This window comes from Ornithodoros turicata, chromosome 5, assembly GCF_037126465.1.
Source record: "Ornithodoros turicata isolate Travis chromosome 5, ASM3712646v1, whole genome shotgun sequence".
Taxonomy (NCBI): Eukaryota; Metazoa; Arthropoda; class Arachnida; order Ixodida; family Argasidae; genus Ornithodoros; species Ornithodoros turicata.
The window spans coordinates 76,546,988-76,562,106 of NC_088205.1; the positions used below are offsets into that span (position 1 = coordinate 76,546,988).

The 15,119-nt window shown below is 46.4% G+C and overlaps 1 protein-coding gene across 4 annotated transcripts in view; it reads left to right on the forward strand.

Moving 5' to 3' along the window:
* Nucleotides 1–15,119, forward strand: part of LOC135394860 (leucine-rich repeat-containing protein 70-like) — a 404,291-nt gene that overhangs the window by 341,242 nt on the left and 47,930 nt on the right. For all 4 annotated transcript variants that reach the window (XM_064625891.1, XM_064625889.1, XM_064625890.1 and 1 more), the window contains one exon: nucleotides 14,186–14,269. In XM_064625891.1, coding sequence (XP_064481961.1) covers nucleotides 14,186–14,269 — 84 coding nt within the window. The remainder of the gene's footprint in view (nucleotides 1–14,185; nucleotides 14,270–15,119) is intronic.

Sequence of the window (15,119 nt, forward strand, 5' to 3'; positions counted from 1 at the left end):
AGCGATGGCTTTATAAGGGCTCACCAACGTTGGCAGCCGTATAGGTCTGTCCATAACAGTTGTGGAGAGAAGAAGAGATGAACGACGAAGTTACAATGGCACCGAAACGAGAGCGGACGCCCGAATGCCGTGATCGGCGAATGACCCGTCAATTTCGCTCTTAAATTTCCTGGTTCTCGCGGTACGGTTATTCCTTTCGTCAGTGGTTCCCAAACTGTCGGTCACAAAGCGGTCCACAAAAAAAAAAGAAAAAAAAAGAAAATGCCACGCCGTGTCCGCTATTTTGCGTTACCAGGAAGCCCGTCGCCGCAGACCCGGAGTTTTCTCATAAATGCGCTCGCATGCGGGGTACGCGACGCAGCCTCGCTTTCACGCCTGCTTTCACTTGTGCACGAGGCCCAAAATCTATGTCGTGAGGTCCACTCACTCCCACTAAGGGCCACAGCGTCTGCGTCTATCGCGGCATACGCGGACGCCCAGCCTTTACCGTGTATTCACACGAGCGACGTTACCCCAGAAGCGTAAGATGCGAAAACCGTCGTAACTTTCTGCTATTACGTGAGCGCGAGCGCTCAACGCCATGTCTTCAACTACACTGATAACCGTTGGGAATGTGGCAGCAGGGCTCGCACGTCACATGGTGTTGACGTCGCGACCCAGGTGACAATGGAAAAGTGGACACGACTGATGTCCGTTGTGAGCTGTTTGTCGGCTGGACACGGCTAATGTCAGAAAAAAGACAAATATGGATATGTGAACCCATACAGTGGGAATACTACTCCAGAAGCGTACTCCAGAACGCGTAAATACAAGACAAAGTAGGAAAACAAAACAAACGTGAAGTATTTTCGCTTTGCACTTCACTAATATGCTTCACAGACGACAGGGCCCATCAATCCCGAGCTGTTCAGTGAAACGCCGAGTTACGTTACGTTAAATTACAACGAATGGGATTATATAGTCGAACTAGAAAAGTTGCGGATATACATTCAGTGCACTACGACTTGTGCGACACAAATTCAGTTTAAATAAGATGCTGATTTGTCACCCCATTACGACACAAGGTTCTGCGACGCGGGGGAATATCCGCCGCTCTTCGTAGGACGTAAGACGCAATCAGTCTTTCTTAAATCGCGAAAAACGCTGAAATAAGTGTCTGTCGCAATCGAACAGTAGACTACTAAAGATTCGTAGAAAAAAGTAAGGGATGTGCCGTTTCAAAACTTAAGAACACGGGGGAGAACCGTTTTCAGAATAAGGCACTGAGAACTTGGAGACAACTTCGGAATCGGTTCTTTTTTATTGTGTAAGGTGACAAACTTCAAGGTGTTTCTTCAGGGTTATTTTCTTCTTCTCGAGGTTCTCTTCTCTTCTCCTCTGCTTCTTCTCTGCCTCAAGGTTATTCTCGAGCGCAAAGAAAACGGGGTACAAATGAGACGACTGCGGCGAATGCGAAATAGATTTACGGGGACGGCACAGAGGCTCATTATTTGCTCTCCAGATTTGCTTCGATCACTGTTGCTGTGTCTCTCAGTTGAGTGACTAGATTTTGTGAGCTTTTGGACGAAGAAAATTGTCAATCTAGCACCTATCGACCAGCCTAAATGGGTTATGTTGTGGGTGGCAGAACACGTGTTCAATGTGCGACACACTGTATATACAGGGTGTTTCAGTTAAATCCCCGGGCTAAATAATTCGCGAACGGGTGCACCAATCCACGAGCTTTCTTTTTTACAAGTATCTGTCCGATACCACCTACAAGCTGCACACCGTGTGAATTAGTGGGAGGCGCTCATTATTAAAATAAAAATGCGAATGAGTTAAGTAAAAAAGCGTAACTTCTAAAGCAGGGCGCTGTCGGCATTAAAATGGGTAGTACCCCTTTTGGGACCTTCAGTGGACACCTTTTAGAGAAAAATCTGCCACCGAAGCGGGTCATTTGTTGCAGTAATTAATTAGTTTCGGTTTACGTATTTTTTCGCGGCTGGTCGCGGCGAAGCGCAAAAAGGCGTATTTCATTGGTGTAATTTATTGGTGTAATTCATTGGTGTAAGGACGTAATTAATTGATGGATAAGGGAGTGAAAGAGCGTCCTTTTGTGCTTCGCAGCGACAAGCCCCGACAAAAATACGTAAACCGAAACCAATTAATTACTGCAACAAATGACCCGCTTCGGTGGCAGATTTTTCTCTAAAAGGTGTCCACTGAAGGTCCCAAAAGGGGTACTACCCATTTTAATGCCGACAGCGCCCTGCTTTAGAAGTTACGCTTCTTTACTTAACTCATTTGCATTTTTATTTTAATAATGAGCTCCTCCCACTAATTCACACGGTGTGCAGCTTGTAGGTGGTATCGGACAGATACTTGTAAAAAAGAAAGCTCATGGATTGGTGCACCCGTTCGCGAATTATTTAGCCCGGGGATTTAACTGAAACACCCGGTATATATATATAAGGAAAAAGAAAATTAGCAAGAGCTCTTTGGCTGCACGTGTAGCATATGTTTGTAAGTCAAACGTCGTCATGTCATATATATATATAATATAACAATTCGTACACGCCAATTTTTTTGAACTCCGTGATCTGTGTTAGCATTAGCATAAAGCATGTTTCTATATTGTCATCTCAATAGTAACGTGTACCTTCATTTAAACTTCTTACTTATGGTTAACCTATGGTTATTAGTGCTGTCCTTTGCAATACCTGTACATATCATTGTATAATTTATTGGGTTATTGGGCACCGTGCATTTCATTGTTCACTGCAAATATCATCAGCCATTCGATCACATGTAAATAGCCTTTCTCTATACACATAGGTGTGTATCTTACGAGATTGAGAGTTCGGCCAGAGAATGATCTCTGTAGCGATTCCAAGAGGTGGTTGAGGTGAACTCAAGGGATTTAGCCACAGAGCTACACTTACATTCAAGCATATTTTTATATACGCCGCTGTTCGCGCGGGACACAGATTGACGTTCTGATCGGATCATTTTAACCTCTCGTTTTTATGAATGAATTCCTCGATATAACGGACACAATGACAGGCATTACTGCGTGCGCGAAATTTGCAACTGTACTTAGTGGACAATGCGTGAACACAAACATTAAACGACGACCTCCCACCGCACAGGAACATCATCCAGTTCCGTTTCGAAACAGTTCGTCTGAAGACTGCTCCGGCTAGCACTCTCTTCCTTTTCCCGATTCTGCATATTCGTCTTTATATTTTGATCATATTCCAACGTGCGAATAAAATATTTTATTACTTAAAATGAACCCGTCTTCATGGTTGATTAAATTCCCCTCTCGTAGCAGTCGCGCACGTACACACACTCATCACCGTGATCCCTAACGAGAATAAAACAAGATCTCTGCCATTAGCTGGCTTGCTTTTATGCCATTCTGAGTGTGATGTTTCCAGTTAAACCGTTTAGCATGGACCGCAAACTTTCCAAATTGAATTTTGCGCGCCATCACATTCATTCCTGCTGGTTGCAAAAGACTTGCCTTCACGGACTACACTGCCGTAAACCGAGTTTCACCGGTGGTTAGGCTTAATCTTATAGCCGCAGACAGCTGCGAACAAGAGATAGACACGCCTCCATACTCTCAAGGTACTTAGCCGTGTCCGGGTACCATAAAATGTGAGCACGTGACATGGAGGAAAGAACCTTTTTGTTACTGCACGCGTCCAACGAAACGCATTCTTTGATATTAAGACGGGTTTTCTAATTTTAGTGGTACTCAACCTGATGACTGTAATGGTAAGAAAAATATGGATATGTGGAGAGCAATAGTAAGGCGGGACACACCTATATAACTGTGTTTTAATGGCCTCACACTTGTAGCATTGTTGGGCTCGCTCCTCAGAAATTCCTGTCTCTCTGCGCCGAAAATCAGCTCTGTACGATAGATGTCGCGAGGCGGACAAGTTTATGCATCTTCCCCCTTTCCCGGTATACACTGTTTTCTCATTGACGCCACTATATAGAAAGCGCTGCGCCGTCTAGCCAGGGCAGCACGTTGAGAACTGTTTACCTCCGAAGCCAGAGAATTGAAAGCAAATTGAAGATGATCGTAGGCTTGGCAAATATCCTTTCATGGTCCCTTTAGTACTCATGGTGGGTTTTTCATCACGTCAAACCTCATAGCGCGTTATCCTCCCTAGCGTTACATCATAACTCATTGCAGTTGTGGTCCTACATTCGACCCAAATCTGCACACAATTACGCGCAGTCTAAAATTACCCCCTTTTCTTTTTCTTTTTTTTGAAGTTCAACTATTGCTATCCCATTACTCCTCCTTGCATCAGCAGGGAGACCGCTATTTTTCTCTGATTGGTTGTGGATTGGGCAATTAAACGTAGAAGGATAGGACAAACACATCCCGAGACTAGCATGTGCAGCGAGTTCGAATCATTGCACCAGCTGTGCCGTCTGAGGTTTTTCCTGTGTCTTCTGGCAGACTTTCCCGTCGCATGTTGGCACAGTCCCCCCCCCCCCCTGAAGTCGGCTTAAGACGCATGCGAACCCTTCTCTCCCCCACTCCTTCCTGCTGTCCTCTCTCCATTTGTCCATGTCTGTACGCTGCTCATAGCTGCAGTTGCTTCGCGGCGCTAAAGCGGGTTTTAAAAAAAAATCTCGCTGGCTTCTTTAAACCGTTGGGAAGCATTACTACCAGCGCAACCGACGTTTTCAATGGCCTCCCGGTGTTTCTCTGAAATGCAAATAAAGCGAGTCAGGAGCGGACACCTCGTACATCACATCGATCCGGAAGCTGTCGGCGGAAAATAAGGTTAATAAATTGTTCGCAGACAACTCCGCCGACTAGGACCATTTACATCGGGAACTCAATTCTGTTCAAGTGACGTTCGCATTCTACGAATTGAGAAACCACGCACAGGGTTGAGTAGAAGTGCCTTTGCTGCGTTCGCCCCTTTTTCGGAAATTGAAGTCTTTTCACTTCGAAAGGGAAGCCTTGTGTATTGTATATCTCAATGAAGCCAAGTAGTCCTTGCGCAGTGCAACGATCTTACATGCAGATAGTCTTAGAGTGTTCCGCGAGGCCCGTTTGCTTTCCTTGTTCTTTTTCCTTTTTTATTGCCCTTATCCGTATATATGTATATTACATTTTCTTGTAATCTTTGTCCAGGACGCAAGAGGCGATAGCGTGCTCTTTCCCCCTCTCACATTGGGGTTGAAGGAAAGACGCGTCTCCGAAAATGCGCAATGAACAAAAGAAAAAAAAAAAGAAAAGGTGTTCCTTCACGAATTTTTTTGCGGACGATCTAGCGGACGAATTATTGTTCTGAAAACGGCTACGATATCAGGCCACCGAACGGAACAGATGTTGACTCATTGGAGTAACTTCGTAGCTTTTATAATTAAAAACTTAATTAAAGATTTTTAGGTAATTAGTCATTTGACAGTTGTGCAACATATGGCCAAGAACGTAGATGATAGAAGTGAAAATAGCATGTCTTTAGCCCTTATAGCTTTTTTTTTCATGAAAATCTGACTTGAATAAAAAAAACTATATACGAACTCACTAAAACAACAGGCTCTCTGAAGGCAGGGATGAGAAAGCGGATTTTGTCTAGCACGACGAATGATACACATATCAAGCATTACGCTGACTTTTACGCAATTTGGCTTCGTGACAGGATCCAACTGACTGCAAAAGCAGAGACGCGGGGCGCCTGCTTCTTGAACAATAACAGAGGGCGCTGTGTAAAAGAGGGTGGAACTGTTGCGATTTCGTTTGTGCGCCTGCGGATGTGACATCGTTCTGCGAAGGAAGACACAATAGATTTCGTTCCGGCTAGCTGTTCTTTGATGGTGCTGTTACAGAAAATCTCTTGTACCGTGTCTGTTTTCATTGCAACGGTGTTTCATTTCTAAATTCGCATTTCCTGGAACTTTCTGCTCCTCTTTCAACGTTTAGTTCACAAAATTGTCATTATGAAACCCGTGTGTGCACTGCACGATGGCAATCGTTTCAGCACAGTAGCGAGGCTAGTATGCAGCACTAGCTGTGCATAGCCCGTTTCACTATTCAGACTCCGACTATACTACTCACATAACATTATTACGTAAGTTGGTTCCTGCAGGGTAGGCAGAAAACAGCCACCAAAATTTTCTGTTCCTCAAGCGCCTTCATCAACTCGGGCCAATGGCCGATAAACGCAGTGCTATGTAGATACCCTGTTTCTATGGATATATCCATATCGCCAATTTCTTCGGCCGTATATTAATGAAAATGTTATTGGTGAAATAATGAAAGTATATTGCCTTAGGAAGGTCTCGCCGGCAGTGTGATATCATCCTATGAATATAATAAAGTGTCATCGTTCGCGTTTGGTTCATGCAGCAGATTTCTTGTTTTGTTTTTCTCTTCCAGTATTCGGTACGTCGTATATTGCATTGATTCCAGCCGTGTAAGTGGACTAAAAGCAGGGACTCTCATCGAAAGGCAGGGCCTGGCATTTTTATCCTGCACACGACTGCCATGCTGGGGCTAAGCGTGTCGTCTGTTGTGTTAAGCAAACGTCCAAAAGAACAACCTGTTGCAACTAAGGAAATGGGAACAGAACAAACACAGACACACGAGAGAGAGCTCCCTAAGGAGCGGAACACTCTGATTGGACGGCAGAGTACGAAACGCAGCGCCCTCTGACATCTGAATGACTTCTGCTCCGGGCTCTACTGGGCCTCTGGGACGCATACTTAGTGGTAATGGAAAAATAAGATGCGCAAACAAGAAATTATTACAGTAAGTCGCACCGGACACTGTGTCGTATGCGAGGAAATCGCCCTCGGGAAGCAACATGTTATAATCAAAAAGCGACAACTCAGGTCCTCTCTGTTGTCATATGACGCTGACTTATGGCGGACTTATGGCGCTTATAGAATGGAACAGCTTATGTCGCTTGCGTCTTGAGACTACATAAGTATGGAAGAAGAAACACAGCTCAGTGCAGCTGTAGGAAACATTTTCTCTTGTTCCTATCATCACCATCATAATCACCAGGTATTTAGACGACATAAACTGCAATGATTGAAGAATATCAGACTATTTTGGCTGTTTCGAGATGCTCATTTCTTGTGGTTTGGACGATTCAATTTGTTAGGATTACAGTACACTACCAGAAGCATATCGCATTTGTTTGATAAAGCTTTTTTTTTTCGCGATTATGGAGGTCAAACCGTTACAGCAAGGTTTCACCAGTTATAGAGCTTCAACATATCGTTCAGCTGCTCAGTTTAGTTTTTTGTCAGCTTGATCGTTCATTAAATCATCCCTTCGTTGATCTGCTACTCTGCTGTGGAATATGATATAGCAATCTCACCCGACTTCCCTTAGAAGTTGGCCCAGGACGCACATTCCCCCAGGGCATCAGTCGTGACGTTGCCCACCTCTGTGAGGCCGACAATGGCGAGCCCTTTCACCAATACCACTACCACCACCCTCACCACCCTCACCAGCAGCAACCTCACAGAAACGGCCAATGTGACAAAAATTGGTTCTAACATGGACGATGTGTTCTGTTTAAACGGATTGTTCGCTCCCTAACGAAACAGAAAAAAAAGAAAAAGAATAACTTGTTGGACCTGTGCAGTAGACAACGAAAAACTCCCCGTGAATCCCTTTGGTTCACACACACACACAAATAGAGGTACGATGATGAGATGGGGCTGATGCCGGCCAGCAGGCTGGGCGCTGCCCCAGTGCCACTTGTACGTGATGAGAGATGATGATGATTATGATAAGGGGTCCGGTAATCAAAGCAGGGTGGAGAGGCCTGTTGATGACAAGAAGTCCCAGAGGTGACGCAGACCTTGGCGTGTATGAGCTGGACTGGACCATGGGCCCAGCACCTTGCCTATGGTAAAGGGGCGATGATCGATCGCATGCAGTTCGTGCTGCAATATCGCACGCTCCCGCTGGTAGTCCGGGCAGTCCATAAGTAGGTGGTGCAGGTCTGCACGCACACTGCATGCTGCACAAAGGTCCGAGGGCGCACGGCCAAGACGCTGCCTCATAACTGGTGTAAATGCAACATTCAGCCGCATGCGGTGAAGCAGGGATGCGTAGTGTCGCGGAAGGCGATGAGGAAGCGACAGTGAAAGAGAAGGATCCACTGCGTGGAGCAGAGAGTAGGGTGTAATGTCATGCAGCCACTGTGATCTTGTCTTGTCTGCAGAGAGAGCACGGACGAGGGCCTGACGATCACCTTTGGGCAAGATGATAGAGTGGGCTGAAGGTATATGATGACCCCGCAGGGCCGCCCGGTCGGCCTCTTCATTGCCGGGTACGCCGACATGACCAGGTACCCACTGTAATACTACGCAGTGGCCCAGGTCTAGCAGCTCCTTGTAAGTTTCAAGCACGTCAGCAACAATGGACGCGAGAGGACCTCGAATGCCCATTGTTGCGAGGCATTGGATAGCAGCTTTCGAGTCTGTGTAGAAGACCCATGGCCGAGATGAACACTGCAGGATCTTGCGCATGGCAAAGAGCAAAGCATGTAGCTCAGCACATGTTGACGACGTCAGATGCGAGAGACGGAAGATACCAGTTATGTCTTCGGACGGAATAATATAGGCGCATGCAGAGCTGGATTTTGTGGACGAGCCATACGTAAAAACAGGAGTAAAGCCTGCATACAGCTCACTCATCATATCCAGTGTGAGCGCCTTGGACACACCTGCAGCGACATCATCCTTTCTTTGCAGCCTGGGAACGGATAGTGAAGCAGATGGCAGAGGGAGGGTCCAAGGTGGTGTTGAACGCGCCTGGGGTTCAACTTGAAAACGTGGCAGGTGAGGCTTTAGCTGTTGAATTGTTAGGTTGAGCTGTTTAGGCCTGAACTTGTTATTCCTGCGACGGGAAAGCTTCAGCAGTAAAGGGTGGTGCCGGTGATGAGCCAACAAACGGAGATAGTGACGGCTCGTCTCATTAAAGCGCTGGATAGCAAGCGGAGTCTCTCTCGCTTCTGCCATGACTAAACAAGTATCCGTTGTTCTTGGCACGCCCAGGCACACACGAAGGCTACGTGCCAAAAGACACTGAAGCTTGGACTCGGAGGATGGCGAAATCCCGTGTAATACTGGAAGGCTGTATAGGAGCGGACCACGCACCAAGGCTCGATGAATGGTCAAAAGAGATCGCGCATCGCAGCCCCACCTAAGGCCAGCAATGTGTCGCATTAGGGCGATCCCTTTGGAGAGTTTCGCCTCTAGGCCCGCTATATGTCTTCTCCACGAGAGCCGGGAGTCCAGCGTTACACCCAAGAACTTACATGAGGTGGAGTACTGGAGCTGCTGTCCAGCCACAGAAAGACGATATGGAAGCATGTTCCTTCGCGTGAAGGCGATGACGTCTGTCTTCTCCCACGAGATATCTAAGCCTGCCGTCAACAGGTATTGGTGTATGGAGTTAAGGGTTGACTGCAGTCGCCGCTGAATGGCGGGGCGAGATTTTCCGGTAGTCCAGATGCAGATGTCGTCAGCATAAAGAGAGAAATATACTTTCCTCCCTATGCAGTCCTTAAGACCGGCCATAACTACGTTGAAGAGAAGCGGGCTAAGCACACTTCCCTGTGGCACCCCGTAGTCTGATGGAACAGGCGCAGTATCTCCCTCAGCTGTGCGGATAAACAGGGACCTATCGCGAAGGAAATCCGTGATCCAACGCATGGCCCTTAATGGCAAAGAAGCACAAGTAAGCATGTATAGGATGAAAATGCGACTGACGGTATCATACGCCCGTTTCACATCGAGGAATACAGCCACCATTATCCTTTTGCGGACCATTGCTTCCTGTGCTGCGGACACTAAGTCGATGATGGAATCCAGCGCTGAGCGGTACTGACGGAAACCCGACATTTCTTTGGGAAAAAAAGATCTCTTTTCGAGCCACCATTGAAGTCTGTGAAGTATCATGCGCTCCAACAGCTTCCCGACACAACTGGTTAGGCTTACCGGCCTAAATGAGGACAATTGTGAAGGGATCTTGCCTGGTTTCAGCAAGGGGACGACGCGTGCGCGTTTCCAGGCTTCGGGCAATTTACCTTCCCTCCAGGATGCATTCAAAGCTGACAGAAGACACCCCCGTGACTGCTCATCCAAGTTACGGAGCGCCAGATATGATATGTCGTCCGGACCAGGAGAAGACCGTGCTCGAGAGAGATGAAAGGCGTTCATAAGTTCAGCCAGCGAGAAGTCCATATCCATAGCGGGATCACTGACTGGAGCGGCATCGGCAACTTGCGCATTTATAGAAGATGCGTAGCACCGGAACGCCGTAGTCGACATTGCTTGTGACCCAGCTGTTATAAGGTGGCAAAAGGAGAGAGCAACGTCTTTTTCGCTTTTGTGCTGCGCCAAAGCAAGGGCGCCCAATGGGTTACGCGAGGGAGGTGCATCCTTGAGGGACCGCAGCACACGCCACACTTTTACAGGACTGACAAACGGCGTCAGCGTTGCACAAAATTTCCTCCATCGCTGCCGATCCAGCGCCGCTAAGGCCTTGGAGACAAGCTTTGCGGCACGACGGGCCTCTTGAATATCCTCGAGGATGCCAGATCTACGAGCTTTGCGCTCTGCGCGTCGCCTATACGCCCGAAGCTTCTCAACTCGGGGACTCGTTCCATGGTGGCCAGGGATCACTTTCACACGTGAGCTGCACCGCTGCAGGGCGTCCTGAAGGAGAGAAGTTACGCCCTCCGAGGACATGTCCTCGCCCATGTGGGTGGCACATTCATTGCGGAAGGATTTCCAATTAATGAGAGTGACCCACCGCCTGCGAGCACGGCCTGCACAACCGTCGAACGAAATGAAGATGGGAAGGTGATCGCTGCCTCGGCCATCAGGACCAGGAGACCATGTGAGACGTGGAAAAACATCGCTGGAGCAGACGGCAACGTCCAGGGTATCGGTTTGAAAAGTTCGGGTGAGGAAAGTGGGCGATCCATCATTAAGCAGATGCAACTGTAGGTCCTCCAAAACGTCTGCCCAGATCTTCCCCCGACTGTCTGTTTTCCTGCTGCCCCACAATGGGTGATGCGCATTTATATCGCCCAGAACAAGAAATGGGGCCGGGAGGCCCTTTGGTTCAAAAGCGACGTATTCTCCTGAGTTTTCAGTATTTTCCTGTGGACATCGGCGGAACGCCGAGGGAGGAGCATATTACGGGAGGGGGCGGTCGCCTCGCGTGACGTTTCGTGACGTTGCTTCGGGGCTGGCGATAGGAAGCCGCATCTCGTTGACGGGGAAACGGACCGCCTGCTTGACGTCATACTGCTCTCAAACAGACGTCGCGCGGGCGTCGGCGGGAAAGCCTGCTTGCATGAACCTCGTTGCCTTCAGATGGCTACAATAAATCATACCGCTCGAGCTGCGGGAAACTGATCCATGAACCTGATAAAGTTTGAAATACACTACTATCTGCAACAGAGATCAACGAATCGGTCCTTGGAGAACGAACTATCCCTTTCACGTCATATTCCGTGGTTTATTACCTACGACCTCACTATACCTTTAAGATGAATCTTTAACCCTTGGAGATCATTGCGAGTGAGCAGCACATCCACGCTTCAGACATTCAGTCTAGCCTGGAGTGTTGTGGAGTCCACCGAGAAATTATATCAACCAATCCCGACGTTGGCAACATGACACGACAGGGCCGACCAATCTAGAAATAGCCATTCGCCGGTGACCGACGGCGCCCCTCTGGGCTGACGAGCTCTTGTCGTAATTGCTGTCTTTCTAATCAATTCGGTATTGCTTACTTCGCCTGTCAGCACTTTGGAGAGTTAGCTCCTCGGGGGATGTCACGTGGTAAAGTGAAGAGCCTCCAGAATGCAGAGCTTCGTTTAGCGTTACCGTATCATCAAGAAGCCGTATCGTCATGGCTGTGCAGATGGCATCCCTGAAGACTCTTTGCGCTGATAAGATCACATTTCATGGAAAAGAAAAACGTCGAGATATTAGCCCCGATGCGAGCAGAATTGATACTCCAATACCCAGAGTCAGGGGGAAAACATACATAAATACAAGAAAAAGTGGACAAGGCAGCATAGATGGCGAATAAAAAAAGAAAAGCAGACAAAACCGCAGTGAGGAGTAAATAAGTGGAGAGATGAAATAAATAAGACGCCAATAAAGCAGACTGCGGCTATGCGGTCTGGGTATGGGGTAGCCAGTCTGACTTTGTCGTGACTTAAATCCCCCTTTTTTTTCTTCTTCTATCACATCACATCGCAGACTGCAAGAGAGCAAATCTGACAAACATAATCAAAGGAAAAGGAGGGGGGGGGACATGTTTATTAAGAAAAAAGAAAGGAAAGGTCAGCCAGACTGAGGTCGGCTTGCTATTCCAAAAAAAAAAGAAATGGAAAATGGGGAAAGAAAAGAAAAGGAAAAGAAAAGGAGGAAAAGAAAACGAGAAGGAAAAGGAGCTCTTAGGTGGCGTAAGGAGTATAGGAGAATATCAGAGTAACACATCCGTCTAAAATAAAGTGTTAGTACATGATACCCGAGGAAGAAAGAAGTCGTTGCTGCGCAAAAACATTGTTTCTGTCTGGGCATGTGTGGTGACGATTCCTTGGGGTACTTCATTTTGCACTTTATTCTATGACTTCACAGTGTGTGTCAAAACAGTTACAGTACGAGCTGTTTCTGCGCAGGAGCCGTCTTGCAGGAATGATCACGAAATACCAATACTGTTTTCCTTTGCGGTACTGTTCCCTCGAAGATTTTTTTTAAACTAATGTTTTGTAATGTTGACCGATTAAATGAGTTACCCGATCACTTGACTTCAAAACATTTACAACTGCACGCTTTGCAGGCACATAGACTTCTTTGATTAAGCTAATAGTGCTTCAGAATAAGGTTTTGCATACTTTAGAAAATGTACATTATCATGATACGACCCAGGGTTTTTCGAAAAACGTAGAATATTAAAAATAAATAACCTATATAGCTGCATATTAGTCCTAACATAAGAGAGTTGCGACTAAAGAAAACATGACTGAATTTTTGGACAAGCATACAGCTTTTCAATCATGTCTACTGCCCTTCTTCGGCACATTAAATTCATTCATTCATTCAAAATATAAACCCCCATGATCTAGAACATCCTACGGTTTCCAGACTCAGCAACACAACCTAGTAACAACGCAGTTGGATATGAATTGAATACATTGAATAGTTTGAACAGTAAGACCATCTAGTTTTTTGTTGTATTCTATTCTGTTTGTTTCTTTCTTTTCTTTTCAGTGACCTGTTGTTTCTGATGTGTGTATTGGTGTATTTCTCAATTTGTACGTATTGACAATCTGTTTCTTTCGCTGCTGAGGGGGTAGGGGGCAGAGGCCTTTGTCAAATCCTTCTGGTCTTATAGTTCAGGTCTCCCTAACAAAGGTGTAAATAAATACATAAAGTAAATAGCGACGCTACTGGACAAAATAAACGAACTTTTAGAGCACATTTTAGTCTCTTGTCTCTATCGTTGAACTGAACGAGATAGGGTAGCTCCAAAGCAGCAACAGGAACCTTCTTAGAAGAATTATGTAGTGGATGCCACAGCACGCCTTTCGAGAATGCTGAGCACTCCTCTTTATGGACGCTTTTTAAAATCACGCAGCTCTTCGCTCACAACGCTGCTTGTATGCGCCGTGGTATCCAGCATCCCTAAGCTCTCATTAACTCCTTATCATCGCCGCTGCCCACTAATAGTTGCCATTGCGCTACGTCGAAGAAACGAATGATAAATACAGGAAACACAGCACTTCATCAACAGGTTATTTAGTAACATACAAGGGGTCTCTATGAGAAGGTTATTTACGTGGTCGAAGCCATTGAATGCCTCATCGAGGACCATTTAGTGAAAGCTCTGCCTCCTACCGATAGAGAGCATACAGCTGGCTCTCAGAGATGAGCTTGGCTCTCTCATAGCTCTGTTCTATATCCACATAATTAATTAAACCACACATTCGTATCAAGCGTACATATTTAATCAACCACCAGATCCTCGAAAATTATGCACAACCCTCGAAAACATTTCACGAAACCTTTGTCCGTACCATGCAATCCTACCTCGAATTATGGATGATCCGACACTGTGGTTGAAATGATAGAGACTGTTGAATGTCCTCTAAAGTCATTTTTTATTCCCTTACAGTGGAGTCTACCACTTCAACCGGGGATAAATGAACTTTTCTGGCTTTGTTCTTCAACGCGCTCCTCGTTGACTTCGACGAACAGGGTATGTATGATGTATCGGTTATTGTCCTTCAGAAATTGTTTCTGTCAAGTATCCATGTGTTATGACCGAAAGCGGTAGTTTAGCGGATCTCAGTGACGGTGCACTATAGGCTGCGAGCATTGCTTCCGGCTTCCGACTGCAGTAATAGGCTTCCTAAACAAATGCATCGCACACGTATAACGGCTGGCAGACTGTCGGTCAGTTAAAAGCTTCTTGAACTGCAATGTTCTGCCGCAGTTATTCCAGCCCCTTTCTTCCGGTATCGAAATTATGAGCCTTGTCTTGTCCACTTTTCCCTGTCATCCTCTTTACGTCTTTGGAAACGCCAGGATATGTTACACTTTCACACCAACTTGCTTGCTCTTTACTGTTTTGTTCAATGACATAAAGCCTTGCTACCATGTCCATACGATGGTACTATGATAATGATTGTGCGCATGATTGTGTGCATTGCGCAAGCCACGTGCTTTATGTGCACATTGCTGTCCTAGAAGCCCATGATCTATTTTCGTGACAGAAGTGAACGCATCGACTTTAATGAGATGGGTGACCTGCAGACGTCTATTTCGTTATCCTATGACAGCCTCGGATATAATGTCTCTTTCATGTTAAGGTCTCACACTCCATGTTGTCCTCATCATCTATTATTTGTTGGTCTTGTGAAGTCTCGGAAGACGCCGTCCTCACACGGAGCGGTCCGTCAACATTCAGTACCTTCCAACATTATAGAAGCAAGGAAGTGACATTTAGCATTGCTTAAGAACCCTGCTTCATTCATCGAATAGTCTATCAGGGGTCACCGTGTAAAACTTTTCCGCGGTGCACTCTCTTGTCGCAGTGCCATTAAAAC